The 17084-nt window shown below is 37.8% G+C and overlaps 1 protein-coding gene across 1 annotated transcript in view; it reads right to left on the reverse strand.

Annotated features, from left to right (window-relative positions):
- LOC114652730 (serine/threonine-protein phosphatase PP1-beta catalytic subunit-like) overlaps window positions 1-1549 on the reverse strand; it is a 45019-nt gene extending 43470 nt beyond the window's left edge. The window contains exon 1 of the mRNA XM_028803052.2: window positions 1385-1549. Coding sequence (XP_028658885.1) covers window positions 1385-1436 — 52 coding nt within the window. The 5' untranslated portion in view covers window positions 1437-1549. The remainder of the gene's footprint in view (window positions 1-1384) is intronic.
- Between the last annotated feature and the right edge of the window lie 15535 nt (window positions 1550-17084).

Below are 17084 nucleotides of genomic sequence, written 5' to 3' on the forward strand. Positions count from 1 at the left end.
TCCTAACCATCTAAGAGACAATCCCAGAGGGTTAAAAATAATTAATTTCAAGCATAAGCATGTGGGGCATAGTTTTAGACTACTGCAAGGTCAGCAATTATCAATGTTATATTTTTTCTATTACACTACAACTTTCCCGAGGAAGGGACCTGAACTGCCTCGAAAACTTGCATATTGTAATCTGTTCTGTTAGCCAATAAAAGGTGTCATTTTAATTCACTTCTCAGTGCATCTATGACAATGAAGAATTATTAGACTTTAAACCTTTTAATATGAAGGCACACTTTTTAATATTTTTACACATTCAACACAACTATTGTTATTATGTACTAGAACCTCTTGAAGTAAATCTCTTAATGAACAACCTGAATTTGGATGGCTAATGCGAATTCAGGCTTCTTCTCCGATAACTTCAGTGCTGTTTTTTTAGGCATACTACGCTGGTACTTTAATGAGTCCACATAAATATAACGGTGTAATTTCCTGGTATCTTTCCAGCGTATTAATAGGACTACAAGAATAAAGATAAACAACAAATACAGAAGTTGCAGTGTTTACAGGAGAAGATTGAGATCAAAGCAGACAAGAAATGACATAATTGAGAGCATCCTTCTACATTTTCAAAAACGTTTTAAACTATTGCCCATGCAGGAATATTACCGCAGCAAAAAAAAAACACTTCAATGCCCACGCTTCTTGCAGTATGATTGCAGGTTTTACACGTAGTGTTACTTCTTTAAAATAGTGCATGCTTTATTCCAGGATCGCACATATCAATCTTCTTAACCGCTCGTCCTAAAAACGAACGCAGTGCAGGAGACAGTCATCGACGGGACACCCTTTCATCACTAAGCAATACACAATTTTGCAAGGCACGGCGTATTCTGAACGATTGAGACACACACACACACATATATATATATATACACATTATTATTATTTTATTCACAACACTTTTCCCAAAGATAAACCGTGTCTAGTGTAGCTTACACCATAAATCTCTATGTATCTCTATGTGCCTTGACCCAAATTATGTTTTCTTTTGTTAAATTCAAGCAAGGCACGCCATTGGCAGTGGCGTTAAAAGCAGCAAAAGCATCCACGACGTGACCACAAGTGCAAGTTGTTAGGTGGCAACGGCGCAAATGAAAAGGCTAAGTACGCACGAGTACAGTAGAGTGCATCAGCGAGGAGCCTTAGTGTTATTTTGGCAGGCGGGGACAGGAAGCGCCTGGGACGATCCATCACTAAAGCCCGAGGATTATTAACCATCCGTTGGCCCGCGAACTGCCTTTGTCGAAACCATTCTTGACATGCCTTACGCAAATTCCAGGTAACAAAACGCTCTGAATCTCAATAAGCATGATAAGCAAAACGCCCTCACCTTCAAGCAGCCTGGAGATCAACGAATCCACATCCAACTCCCCTTCCGCCATTTCTGCAACTGTTGACGAGCAGCAGAACTCGCAGTCCAAATAAGTCCGTGTCCTCGCGCCGCAGTCGCTGGGAGGGAGCGGGCGGGCGGGCAGTCGGTCGGGCGCGCAGGTCTTTACGCCCGCCAAATTCCGTTCGCCGGGCCTTTGGAACGAACTTGTCTCTCGAAAAGGTAAAGACTGTAAGCGCCTGAAAAATGCAAACGCTCAATAAAAACGATCACATTCACGTATTAACATGCTGTTTCCTCTCCTCCATATAATAACAAAGATAAAAATAAAGATGCGTAAAAAAAGGCTATAATTCATATATAATGTTTTTAGAAAAGGCTCGGGAATTGAAAAAAAAGATCTCTGTTTAAAGAGCGTTTATTGAAATGTGGATCTTTAAGAACAAAATGTAACACGCTACAGAGTTAAATATATTTTATATGAAATATGTTATATGACTAGAGAAAGCGAATGAACTTGCTTAGCGAGTCGCACGGCTTGTCCGTCCGTTTTTCTTACTCGCCTTTTCTCTTTCTTTTGGAGTTCAATGCCTGGCTGGATGAGCTGCTACAGCATAGAGCCTCACACTCTGAAAATTGTAATCAAATTTTATTAAAATTTCATATAGGCAATTCTCCTTAAATTAAGCCCTCCGATACAGCTCATATGCCCGTAATTAACTGCCAGGTATTTTAGTGAAAATCCCTCCCAGTTCAGCAATCCAGTTTCTTCCTGTTTTAAGAATGTTACCCCCAATCTGAAAAACTAAAATTTTTAAGTATTGTTTAGTAAATTACACTTTAAATGCAAGCTGTTTCAAAAATCGGAACATTGGTCTATTGTAAAGTAAGGTCCTGTTACTTGTGCGAGTAAATTATATTGCCGTGCTAGTTAACTGGATCACCAGGCTATAGTTGTACTCAAATATTTTATATAACTCAGATGAGAATCATTTCCAACTTCCATGTGCATCATTAGATGCCATCTGCAAAAGAAGGGCATGTTTTTGCACTGCATGGAGGATTTAGTCACAAATGAAGGGCACCTTTTGTTATCCAAAACTGGTTAAAATATGTCACTTGATAAACAAGCACATTAATGAAAAAAAAACACAGTGAATCTATTTCTTAATGATATTAAAGTTTAAAAAGTCTAAATTTGTGCATGCCACCCTAATTTGGGATATTCATAAGAATTGTAATGATTTACTTCATGAGTCAGAAGTACATAAAAAACAACAATAGTTGCACCAAACATTTCAAATAATGTGTGCTTCAATTTAATGTTTAAAATTTAAATATTCCCAATTATAAATGAAATATGTCATTTTTCTACCTCTGATAGAGATCCATAGATGGCTAGTAAAGGATCACAAATAACATTGTATTTGTAGTCACTGACCTTGAAATAGTCTTAAAACGATAACTCTGCATGTTTAGGATTAAAATTTGTCATTTTTAACCTGGGAATTTACCTTAGAGGGCTAGAACCACCAGTAAAGAATCAAATAACAAAAAAATATCATATTTGTGATTAGCAACCTTAAAATAGCATGACATGATACTCCACATGTCTATATTACCAATCCCAATTTTTTCTAAGGTTTAGTGAAAAGGAGTAACTTTGACCCCTCATATCCTATTAGAGAGTGAACCCCTGGGGTCAGCTTCAAGTTCTTCTGATCGTTTTTGCTTAAGACACCAATTGATTTACTCCTTATCATAAGGGGGTGATTTCCTGCTTAAAATATGGTTCACAAATGACCAAAAAAGTTGTGTTTTTCTGGTCCAGAGGGCCAAAAATCAGGGAACTGCACAACTTGCATAACTAGACATCAAGACTTGTTAAACTGTATTTTATATATTTTGGTGGGGGGGTATTGGGGGGGGGACATATGTCATACCAGTGAGCCAGAAGGCGCAGCACACAAAAAAAATCTAAAGTGATTTCAAAGAGTTCATAGGTAATTCTTATGAACACAATTAATTTACTGCATATAAATTTCTCATAGGACACAGTCCAAAGACATGCAGGATAGGTGGATTGGAGTTACAAAACAGGCCCGTGTATGTGTGAGCGAGTGTTTGTGTGTGTGTTTTCACCCTACAATGGAAGAGTGCCCCATCTGGGGATTGTCCCCTGTTTTCTACAGGATTATTGCTGGGATAGACTCCAGCTGCTCAGTGACCCTGCTCTGGATAAGCAGGTTAGGAAGATGGATGAATGGAAGGAAACAGTACTCTATACATGTAAAGGCAATGTTATATGTTCTGATATGAACAGACAATTTCATTTTTAAAATTAACACCTCAAGATAATGTTTATCCTAAAAGATAATACACAATCACAATTTCATTTACAAGCCAAAAATATTAGAAAAGAAAAAGTAATCATTGTGTTTAAACTCTTGTTGTGTACTACATTAACTGCTGTATATTTACCTTTATCTTGATGGTTTAGGATTTGTCATTATAAATAGTAATTATTGTACTGAAATATATTCAAAAGATTTGATTCTCATCTTGTTAAGCTAAAACAACAACTTCACCGAACTCTTCAAGCAAATACTAGCCCTAGATTTGCTTTTGTGCTTAGCTGGAACTGAATCTTGTTAAAAAAACAACAGAAATTTTGTGAACTAATTGATTTCTTATGTTCCATTTATGATAATCATATTAAAGTTTGCAAATTAAATTTAATTTTCTGACAATTACAACTTTACAACAGTATTTAATGTCTGCGGATTAAATTTAGTAACTGAGTAGGAACAAATTTTCAGATATGTTTTTCTTATTAAAAAAAACTAAGTAATTAAAAGTTCTAACAGAGCAACTCTTACCCCACCCCCACACAGGTTTGACGGCATTCTTGCCAAGTTCAACTGCTGCACGTCTTTACTCTCTTTTAACACTTGCCAGATGGGGCCTCTAGAGCTTCCCATAGCTTAGGGCCTCACTCTGTCTAAATCCCGCCCTGTCGCTAGGCCACGGTACCCACAGCTTTGTCATTCTTCATTCAGACATTCTCATCTTGCCAGTGTTTTTATCATATACCAACATAACACTACAGAAGAGCAAAACTTTTTGCAAGGTCATTTGCCTTCTGTGTACTGTAATAGCAGTTACTCTCTTCAAGATATTCCCCAGCCTGTGTTACTGAACTGAAAAAGGTAGGTATAAAACTTTAATTGATAATCAGTTTACCTATGCTTGTATATTTCCTTTAGTTTAACAGTCATCTGTTCATTTACTGTGTCAGATAATCACATTTTTTTCAGGGGTAAATATTTGAGTATTTATGAGTATATAATAGGAACTAAAAATAGGTAGAGCACCTCTCCATCATAGGGTAAACTCTGGCACAAACCCACATTGTGCCATTTTAGAGACATTAAATAAGCCAGATAATGAGGCTGCGACAGCACAGAGATAACCTTTGTACCACCACGCCTGTTGCCCTACCAAATATAATTGTCTGAAATGGTTTATACACATAAATTCAAAGATTCTATTTAGTGCTAGGTAGTGTGGCTTATTAGATAAGATAATATTATACTATACACTCTCCATGTATTTATCCTTTACCAAACTTATTCATTCCACTTGAAGGTTATGAACTCCAAAGCCAATCCCAGAATCATCAAGCACAAGCCAGAAACCAGTGATGAATAGAATTGCACTATGTTGCAGATCAGATGATCCACTCAGCACTTGCAGTTTGTAAGTTGCTTCAGGTTAAAGCATCAGCTCTATAAGTCATGAATCTTTTTCCCACACATGCTTAGTACATTAAAGGATCACAACAGGCTCAACACTCTCAGCATCATTTGATGGAAGGTAGCAACCAAACCTGGACAAGTTGCTAGGCATTTTTGGGACACATACACACACATAACAAAAAAGACACCGTAGCACAAGCAAAAGCCCAAAGAAGAGTGACTTGGCTGATTCCAGGACTGAGATGTATGAGCTATGAGGAGTATTTGAAGTACTTAAAACTTTTCAGTTTAAGCAAATGAAGACTGGAGATGACATGATAAAAGTCTGGTAAAAGAAATTACTACAGTGGATCCCAGCTGTTACTTTCAAATAAATCCTGCATGAGCAGATTTTGCACAAAGATCATCAAGTTTTTTCTTCACACAAAGAACCACAGACACATGAAATAAATTACTAAGTAATATTGTAGAAAGTAGGACTTTAGTGACCTTCTGATCTTAACTTGATGTTATTTTGGACAATATAGGAGTATATAACGGATAAGCTCATTGGATGGAATGGCTTGTTCTTGCCACAATTGTTCTAAAATGTAATGTATTAGAGACTTCATACTATGTGTTGCTTTGAAGAATTAGTTTGCCTGAGACTACAGTCAGATTCTCAGTTCTTTTCTTTTTTACTGTCTTTGTTGATAATATCAGCAACAGTTGTCTAACAAGCCTGTAATCTGTAATGTGTTGAATCGAAACTGTCAGCTATTTGAAAAATGTAAGTGACGTTACATTAATTACTGTCTTGTTTTTTTTCTGTTCAATTGATCTTTTTTCTGGATGGCACAGTAGGAAACATTGCTGCTTCAGTCCTCATAGTACTGGGTTTGAATCCCAGCCCAGCCCCAGTCCATTTGAAGTTTGCACATTCTTGTAGTGTTTGCATTTGTATTTACAGTATAAGGGTTCTCTGGATTTCTTCTCAAGACATGCATTCTGGATCAAATAGCACCTATAATTTGACGTATAAAATGTGTATAAAATGAAACCCTATTTAGGTTTAGATCCTGCTATGCACCTGAAGCTGCTAGGATTGGCCTGTACTTTCAATAGCTCAATACTGATATAAGTTGATATGGAAATTGAATGAATGACTATACTGTGTAATGCAATAATGGTGAACATGTATTATCTTGTATGTTATTATTGCCATCTCACATTTCTGAGGCATTTTGTGTTGAATATGTAATGGGTAGAGTAACTGTGTAATTTGATTGCTTTCTACTCCTTTGTGTAAGTCCTTTGTCTCAGTTAGTTCAGGCTGGCTGTCGTCTCAGTACACCCTGTTTTCATTCACTGATGTCATCAAAGTGAATCTGTGTGGTCTTAAATAATGGATGAAAAACTGCACATCACAAGCTGGGTTGTCATATAAACTGAAGGCCACTGGTTGTCTAGTACTAAACCGTGTACCTTTGAAGGATATCTTTATTTAGAAGAGAATTTCTTTATGATGAATTCAGTGTAACATGTTTGGAGTTAAGAGTAGCATTCTTCCAGACTCCTTGGCTCCATAAATAACTGATACAGAAACAAGTTCTTATCTGTCTTGTACAAATAGTTGGACTGCACTAGAATGTATGAATAAATGTGGGGCCTCTGAAGCAAAAGTTCTTTGTGTTAGATTTTCAATGGAGATAGCAAAGTCACAATTGGTGAAAAAAGGAACTAGGAAATAAGTTTTTCTTTTTTTTTCCGTTTTAATGGGATTTCAGAGTAGAATCAATAGAGGTATCGAATGGAACCAAAAGGAAATAAGTGAATTATTTAGGGGTGAAAGCAGGAGCTTTCTGAACGCACTCAAAATGACATGATATTTGTTATACAGTACTGTCATTTAAAGAGCGCTAATTGTGTTTAATTTTTAAGACATAGTGGTGGCACAGTGGTTAATGATTTTGCGTCATATCTCCAAAGACCACATTTTATTTTTTAGCTTGGTCACTCTCTTTGTGAAGCAGGAATATTTTTCCTGTATCCACGTGTTTTCTCTGGTTTCTTCTTAGACGCTGAAAGCTTATATATTAGGTTTATGGGAATTACCCACATAAATCTGCAATAGGCTCCTGCGTTCCTGCATTGGATAAAGAGGTGTCAAAGAATAAATGGATTTACAGATACTTGCTTTTTTAAAAAAAAGAAGAAACTGACCTAGAAGAAAAATTCCTTCAAACAACTTCTCTTCCCTTTTCTCTTCAAATTATGCTGTGACACATGCACTACAGTTTTAGATATATATATTTTCTGTTATTAATGGCTTAGGAATTATTATGTCACTTACATTATTTGGTGGTTATTTCTGTATTTATCACTTTTTAGAACTAATATCTGACTTGTTGTGGAGGTTAGACTGTATTTAAGAAAAACACCACTTTGTTTTATGTCAAATTTATTTGAAATACTTTTTCAGTTTATAAAGAAAAAGTGCTGTATCCACCAATAATAAGAACAGGAGTAAAACTATTTTATTTATATGGACCCTTATTATTTCATTATTAGCAGCTATAAGTATATGAAGAAGTAAGTGCATGCTGTTTCAACTCTATGCTTTTTTCATGTGAAAACATACCTCGTCTTAAAATTACATGAATTTGACTTCAGATGGCAAACAACATGTAATATGTTTTACTTTGACATGATTTATTTCACAAGCAATAAGAAAACATACAGAAGGCAAGTGTGAAAAAAAAGTAAGTTGACCCTTTCTGCATTTACAGTATATCGGTTAAGAAGGTTATTTTACCCACATGGTAAAGTTTGCTTGATTAACTGAAGGTAAGGACCTTGATAGTAATAGTGATAATAATAACACATCAATATAAAATCAAACATTTGGCAGTTGCTGCCAATCTGCTTGGGAAGGGTTATACTGTAAGTTCATTTGAAATAATATGAAAACGTTTGTGTTATAGTGAGAAGCGTTACTGTATTTACAAACAGACAGAATCCAAGACATTTGAAAGTCTTCCTGAGATTGGGTGCCCCAGAAAATTCACCCATATTCAATGCTCCAGTAAATCACAAAGAAACCAAAAGCTACTGCACATCTAAGAATTCACAAGCCTCTGTAAACATGGTGAATGTTAGCATTCATAACTCTAACATCTAAAAAGGAGTAAACATGTATAGTTTAAATTAAAGAGTTACCAGGAGAAAGCTCTGTTTCTGTATAAAGAATTACACCTTTGCATAAGTTTGCAAGTTGAAACAGAGACAAAGATGAGACCAGAGTGGAGTTGTTTTGTTGTTATGAAAAAATGCTGCGTTTTGTGTAAAACTAAACACAGCTTATTACCACAAGAACCTAATAAAACTTCCAAACATGATACTGGGGGGTTGATGACTGGTTGTTTTGCAGCCAAAAAATCTTGATAACTCACATATAATTAGTCTACCATGGACTCCTCCTTTCTCCAAGGTATGTAAGAGGAAAATGTGTGTTCATCTGTATAACAGGTAAAGCTTGCCTGGAATTGGTCCATGAAACAAAGAAAAGATGTAAAAAACTTATAAATTCACACAGAAAATAATTTACCTGATTGGCAAGTTTGTTTAGATTTTCACATATGGTTTATGCATCTTAGCTGTTCTTGAATATATAAAGAAAAAATTTAAATCTGTAATGCGTTGTTTGTGTCATGAGGTTAGATTTATCTAATTTTAGGAAATGGTGAGGACTAGATGATTGTTAATTATGTCCTGATCTGTAAAACTAGCTTAAAGTATGGCATATTTACTTTAGCTGTGTATGTTGTATGAGAATTAAGTATACTGTACATTAAAGCCTAATACTTTTTTAAATATTTATTTTTGTTCATCATTTTTATAGAATTAGTTCAGCCTTTTAAAATTTTGGAAATAACTTTTTCAATCAATCAATTTAACTGTATAGTTACTAATAAAAAAAAAAGTGAAGTTAATATCACTTCAATATCTTGTGTTCTGGAGATACCGAAGTTAACAGGTGCAAAGGTCCAGCAAAAATGGTAACTTTTAGTGAGGTTCTCCGAGTTTTTATTTTTTTCAAGATATTCATTCATAGAAAATAGAGAAGCGCCAGTGCTGTTACTAACATTATCTTCAGCTTTGCCTGCAGTTCCGAGAAGGCATCTAGAGAACTCAACTAACCCCGCCTCCAAGCCCTGCCCCTTCTAGTTAAACACCATAAAAGAGGAGGACTCCTGGAAGATGGTGTGTCATTTGAACCAGGCCTTCACGAAGGATGGAGTTTCTGAGTGACACTACCCTGCTCTCGAGTGAGAAATTAAAGCCTTGGGCCAGAGCAGGCTATCATGCACTCCCTTTTTGTTCATTTTATATTTTATATTTTGGAATTCCCCGAGGTCTGTGCCACCAGACACATCTGGTGCAATCGGCAGAATGGGGGACCGAGGTAGTCTAGCAACTTGCCGATCAGGTGAATGAACCACAGTTTTAAGTCACTGCCCAACAGAACGAGTTTGCCGAAGCTAATGCCCAGCAATAAGCTGCTGAAGCTCGGCAGTTAGGCAGGGCCAAGGCCCTGCTCAGGTCTTGGTTACCTATGTGTGTGGAGACTTTTTTGCTAATTTTTGAGCAAATTGCAACACAGCAATGCTGGCCTGGTACAGATTGACTCCTGACTGCGAGGCTCAGCCCTGCCATGACTGCAGGTTTGACCCTGATCAGCTTGCAAGACATTTGGAGACGGATAGCCTGTAGCCTCCACATGGTAGAGAAGACTGCTTGTGATTTCCTTGTCCACGGACACATGGCCCTGTGTGTTGACAATCCCGGGCTGACATAGAAGGGATGATTGAAACTATCAAGCAGCACATAACTGCTCTACAAAGTTTTATTCAAACTTCTGGAGGTGCTGCAGGCCTCCATGATGTTTTCCCTGTCAGGTTGGTGGTTCAAATCCCATTACTGCCAGAAGTGTTCCTGCTTTGTTGGGCCCTTGAGTAAGGCCCTTAACCTGAAAATTACTCCAGGACTCTGTACAATGGCTGACTCTGCACTCTGACCTCCAGAGGTCATGTAAAAGGACAGCTTCCCCTTGAGGATTCAAATAAAAAAAATGTGCAGCTTATGTGGACTTTTCTTCTGCATTACAACCTCAGCCTCAGGGAATTACATCACGGGAACAGGGTTATGGTTCTAGTACCTACCTCTCATATCAAGCACTTCGCCCACTGGCAAGTGTCATATACAGTGCAAGAGCTGAATGGACTGGTGGATTATCTAGTCTCCCAGCCAAAGCCTGCAGGAGTGTATATATCATGTCAATCTCCTTAAGCCTTAGAGGGATTGTGAAAGCAACACCCCTTTGCATGGCTCAAGGAGAAATGCTCTTTGCAGATGTAATTTAACTTAATTATGGGGAATCCCTCGGCCCCCTATTCCCCAGCTAATGCCTATGCCTATGCCTTAGCCATTGCCTCCATTTTTAGAGTGGTGGACACTAAACCAGGCACGAACCCTGTTGATTGCCCATGACATATCACGCAATTAGGGTTCTTACTTAAGGAGCAGTTACAGTATATCATATCCAAAAGGTAAAACAGGCAGAGGAGGATCTGGAAGTAAAATGCATGTTAGGATTTTGAGTTACTAAGGAAACCCTTAGTACACCAGGGGCTGGTGTAGCCTTATTATTTTGGTGCCCAAACCCAACCAAAGTTGTCACTTTTGAAATAACGGGTCTCCCATTTTGATGTCTGTCCTATACCAAGGGTGGAAGGCCTCCTGGAGTCAGTGGCATGTTTGTATTGATTCAGAAATGGTAACAGACAACACAATAACAACTTAAAACCTTTTTTTAACAGGTCAAAGAAGAAGAAAATAACTACAGTTCACTAGGAAATCATTACTGAAATGGTCAGCACAAAGTTCATAAACACGAAAAACCCAATAAGATAAAGACATGAACAAGAAATGATGAGAGCTTGAGAAGAATATCTAGAATGAGCATAGATACTTGGTAAGAGAATTCCAAATACTAGTAAAGAGTTACTTAATGAGCATTTCATGTGCATGATGATCTGGCACAGTGCTTCCCAAACTCGGTCCTGGGGACCCACTGTGGCTGCAAGTTTTTGTTCCAACCAGCTTCTGTTTTTAATTGGACTCCTGGGCTAATTAAGTTAACTATTATTTCCCAAGTTCTATTTTTTGGAAACAATATAGAAATTAGAAAACTAAGTTTGGTAAAAAAAAAAAAAAAGTTTTAAAATGTACCAAGCAGTTATATCGGAATAATGCATTTTTTTCTTATTAACCTTATTTTCATCTTGATTTTAATTCTGCTTTTCCAGGTGTTCTAATTATTTAATGAATCCATTATTTACTAATTACTGGGTCTGATGCTAAAGTAGCTGCAGCCTTTAGTTATTCATTGTTGTTTGCCTGGATGTTTGCTCTGCTCGTTTTTAATTGTCATTAATACGATACAACAAAGGGGGAAAACTGCACAGAGAAAGGGCAAAATATAATGAAATCAACCAAAGAGAACTAAGCATTTAAATCTATAGCATGTAGAATGTAGAATAAGAGAAAAAAATACCAGCTAATTAAATGAGATCAGTGTTATCAGGTGTTGTCACTGATTATGAATCTCTTTGGAACAAAACCCTGCAGCCACAGTGGGTCCTCAGGACCGAGTTTGAGAACCCCTAATCTAGCAGATTCATGCAAGTCATTTAAATTGTTCTAAAGAAAAATGAACTGTGATAGCAGAAAAGAGGTGAACCTTTGCAAAATACAGGAAAGCGTTCCACAAGAGGGTTGACAGAATGTGCTTGCTATGTTTGAACAAAACAACAATATTAGAATAAGAAACTAGTTACCGGACTCCTCTTTTTTACTACTCAGTTCTTATAGCAAGATCTTCATAAAAGTCAGGCTTGTGTCCACCACTCATGTAGATGTTAAAGGCTCTGGTTTCCTCCCACAGTCCAAAGACATGCAGGTTTGGTGCATTGGCGATCCTAAATTGTCCCTAGTGTGTGCCTGGTGTGTGTGTGTGTCCTGCGGTGGGCTGACGCCCTGCCTGGGATTTGTTCCTGCCTTGCGCCCTGTGTTGGCTGCTATCGGCTCCAGCAGACCCCCGTGACCCTGTGTTAGGATATAGCGAGTTGGAAAATGACTGACTGACTATACAGATCTTTCCAGATTGAAGTCTACAACTGAACTGCTGGTTCAGAGACAAGATGGGCGCTTTAAAGGCCAGTGTAGGAAGTGGCGTCATCAGAGGAGGGACCGGAAGTGACACCATCAGAGGCCCCGAGACCGGACGTGATGTCACCACAGAAGCTAGATCCCTGCAGGATTTCCCGAGAATGGTCTGCAAGGGATCAAGAAAGACAATTAGTGCACCCCGCCACCCCCTGGTCGAACGTGGAATTGCCATTATTCAGGCCCTTTAGTTGACTCTTACTCGCACTTGTGTGACAATTCCCATAATACTGTGCTTTTGAATTGAAGATCCTCCACTCTCCATCATTCATTGGTGTAACGACTAGCAGCTATTGAGTATTATTTTTAATGTAAGGACCAGGAGATAACCGTCATCAGGAAAACAAAGCAAGGTCGGCATTGGAAGATCAAAGAAAACCAACTGTCAAAACCAAAATGTAAACCGAAAGAACAGCAGTCAAAAGAAGGTTGCAAAGGTTAGTATCAAAGTCAGAAAGAAAGTTGCATAAATCACAAGTTTTTATCCAGTTTCAAATAACAAATAAAATTCCATGGTGATCCTTTATACTGTTGCGCGACGTGACATGATCAATAGCACACTTCCGAAAAGATCATAAGAAATGACTGTGCCCATGGAACATGCTAAACTCTCAGACATGGTGACGTCCATTAATGAAGCAGAACAGCATCAAAAATGACACTAAAAATTGTGAGCTTTTAAATAAGGCAGTAACTCATAACACTAATAGAAGAATTAGATTCATTGTGTTTTAAAACCCCAAAAACAAGATAGTTTGAATTTTTACCAATAAACAAAAACCAAGGAAAAAAATAAAGAAGATTGCAAATCATAATAGTTGGTGAGTCCTGTCTTCAAATCAAAAAGATAATCCCATGTGTCTTTAGTTTCCTGTTTATGATGTGCGCTGATTTGTATATTTTAAGCATATCACTTGACAACTGACATGTGGATTATGTGGTTAGATATTTAGATAGAACTTTTTTTGTCCCCATGGAGGAAATTTGGTCTTTTACAGAAGCTCTTTCCTGACACACTTCTGCTGAATAATGTGTTGACTGAAAGTCCTCAGTGATAGTGTGTCAGCATTGTTCATAATGACACTCAGTTTTGTTTTAATTCTCTCATTCGCTACGACCTTGGGGGGGTTGGGTCCAGAGTGTTTCTTATAACTGAGCTTACCCTTTTAATTTGCCTGTTAATTCAGTAGGCTTCTCTTGAAGTGATATTACCAGCCCAGCTCAACACAATGTAGAAAATCACACTGGCCATCACAGAATTATAAAAAATGTGAAGGATGTCACTCCTCACATTTAAGGAACACAGTATCCCAAGAAAAAAGAGCCTGTTGTGCTCTTTCTTATATAGTTCATTTGTGTTCCAAGAGCAGTCCAACCTGTTATTACAAGTAACATTTGCCTTTGTACAATATTTGTCACTATTGGCCTCTATTATATCATAAAGTTTTTTTTCTCTCTATTCTGCAGAAAACATCTCATTACGAATTCTCAGCCATCACTACAAGCTACATGGGGAATGTAACATATTAAAAAATATCATTTTTTTGAGTAGAATATTGCTTTAAATCGTTCTACTGAAACTTGAGTAGAGAAGGTAGGTCAGAACCCCATGGATACACCTGGCTTTGATATTCTGTGGAGAATAAATGGGAAAAGAAGAAAGAGGCAATCGAAGGAATAGCTGACAAGGTGTTGGGAGTCAAAAGGAAGAATAGAAATGAATGTCACAATGAAGAATGTAATAATGTGTTTAAACAAAGAAATGTTACAAGACTGAATTTTCTTAATAGAAGTAGAAGTGCATACACAGAAAATTTCATCCATCCATCCATTTTCCAACCCGCCGAATCCGAACACAGGGTCACGGGAGCCAATCACAGCCAACACAGGGCACAAGGCAGGAATCAATCCCGGGCAGGGTGCCAACCCACCGCAGGACACACACAAACACACCCACACACCAAGCAAACACTAGGGCCAATTTAGAATCACCAATCCACCTAACCTGCATGTCTTTGGACTGTGGGAGGAAACCGGAGCGCCCAGAGGAAACCCACGCAGACACGGGGAGAACATGTAAACTCCATGCAGGGAGTACCTGGGAAGCAAACCCAGGACTCCCAACTGCGAGGCAGGAGCGCTACCCACTGCGCCACCGTGCCGCCCTACACAGAAAATTTTAGCTTGCTAATGTCATGGTTCATAACATTTTCTTGCTTTAAATACATTTTTATGGCAGTATTTTGTGGGTTACTAAAACTTTCTAAGATCAGATAACACACATATGTTATTTGTTTCTCATTTTTTACTTAAGGGAGAAAACTGTAATGTTTTTATTTACCATGCCTCCATGTTGTTTTTTTGCCAGCATCTCCATTTTGTGGTTCGCTGCAACAGTGGTTTTGATGTTGCTCATTGTGACATTGTTAATACAATGCTTTATAAGCCAGGGTCTCCTGGGGAACAATGTTTAAGTTTATGGTAATACTCTAAAAAATGAATGAAAGTCTTTTTGCCTGTGAATGTACTTAGTTATCTAGTTTTGTGCTTTGTTTCTTCAACTGAGATTCTTGCTTAACTTGCTTAAAAACACCCTTTAATATTAATTGGAAACATGGGTAAAAATAACTAAATACTTAAGTTATTCTGTCTTCACTTGTGGGCAAACCAGACCAATCCAATGAATAGACAGAGTCCTACAGAGAGTATTTATATTATCTGAGCATCTCCAAGCTCAATGTAACGCACCAAAAAGAGATGACTATAAATATCTTCAGGTCAAGCATTATGTATATACAGTACCAAGAATGGTCAAGTTAATTTGTTTAGCAGCTTACAAGGAGAGGATGTTAAACTGAATGATTCAGTATATAAGATGAAATTCTTCTTGTTAGGATTTTGAAGCAAAAATTTACATATTTGCAAAAATTTGTGGAAAATTTGAGAATATATTTAAATATAAAAGGAAAGGGGAAAATTAATTTATGTTGGTTTATTACTGTCTTAATGTCTTTGTGTATAGCTTTTTCTGTGAACTGTATGAAACCAATGAGCCATCCCCTTTAAGAATGTACTACCCAGAACGTTTGATTGGATTTACTTTACTGTATTGTCATTCAAACTATACAACAAGGAGTGCACAGCTGAACAAAATTGTGTCTCTCCAGGCTCAATGTACAAACACAAACACAGAGACAAGTGCATGTTATACAACAACAGATAGACATAATAGACAGCATAAGCAGACAGACTATATGTATAATCCGATAGACAAGTTGATGAATAGTTGTAAAGTGTTCAAGTGACAAAAAACATTAACATAATGCACAGACATAACAGAATTTTAAGAGATGTGAGATTTTGAATATATTTGTTCAAACAGTCTGTGTGTTCAGGAATTTACAGTCCCAGTAAGTCAGCATGTAGTTTGTTGTTAGTGGGAAGAAACTCCTGCTGAGTCTGGCAGTCTTGCACCGCATATTTCAGTAGTGTTTGCCAGAGGGCAAAAGTTTGAACAGGCCATGGGCTTGGTGGGTGTGGTCTCTGACTATCTTAGTAGCTCTCCTAAGGCAGCGTGACAAGTACAGATCACGTATACACAGGAGAGTGGTTCAGATGATTTCTTCTGCCGTCTTCACCACTCTCTGGAAGGACTTCTGATCTGAAACAGTGCAGCTGCCATACCAGACTGTGAGGCTGCTGGTCAAGATACTCTCTATAGCATCTCTGTAGAATGTTGTGAGGACAAGGGGGGGGGGGGTTACTCTCCTTATCTGTCACAGAAAGTGAAGGCACTGCTGTGCTTTCTTGACAAAGAAGGTGGTATTTGTAATTCATGTCAGATCATCCATGATGTGCATCCCCAGGAACTTGGTGCTTCTTTTTGACTCACAGTGATGTCATGGAATGTAAGTGGAGTATGTGCCATGTGTTTCCTCCTGAAGTCAACAATGATCTCCTTCGACAGATGAAAGCAGCTGGGCGAGCCCTCGAGCGGCGTTTTGTTGCAACCAATTTAATGGTCTACAAATTAGCTTATCGGGGACACCAAAAAAACTACTCCAGAGCACTGACCACTGCCAGATCTCAATACTATTCAAATTTAATCAACAACAGTCCTGGAAACTCCAAACAACGTTTTTCGAGATAAATCATTTACTCAATCCTCACGCCTACGCCTGTAATAATTTCACAGAGGAGCAGTGCAATAATTTTATTGAATATTTCACCTCTAAAGTAGACATCATCCGCTCCTCATTGTCTGTCTCCAGCCCTCCATCACTGGATGTTTCTACATCAAAGCCAATGGGCTACCTTTCCCAGTTCCTCTGTACCACAGTTAAAGAAGCTGAGTATATCATACAGAGGATGAGGCCTTCAACGTGTTCATTGGACCCTTTTCCTACTCCTCTGGTAAAAGCTAATGTATCAGATTTAAGCCCTTTTATTGCTGATATCATTAATCACTCTCTCCAGAGTGGCTTAGTCCCACTGGCCTTGAAAACCGCAAAAATTAGACCTCATTTAAAAAAATCCTCTTTGGATCCTGAAGTGATAGCAAACTATCGTCCGATCTCCAACCTTCCATTTTTGTCTAAGGTTTTGGAAAAGGTTGTTTTGGTTCAGCTTCAGGATCACCTCAAAAAATGTAATCTATTTGAAAAATTTCAATCTGG

This window comes from Erpetoichthys calabaricus, chromosome 1, assembly GCF_900747795.2.
Source record: "Erpetoichthys calabaricus chromosome 1, fErpCal1.3, whole genome shotgun sequence".
Lineage (NCBI taxonomy): Eukaryota > Metazoa > Chordata > Cladistia > Polypteriformes > Polypteridae > Erpetoichthys > Erpetoichthys calabaricus.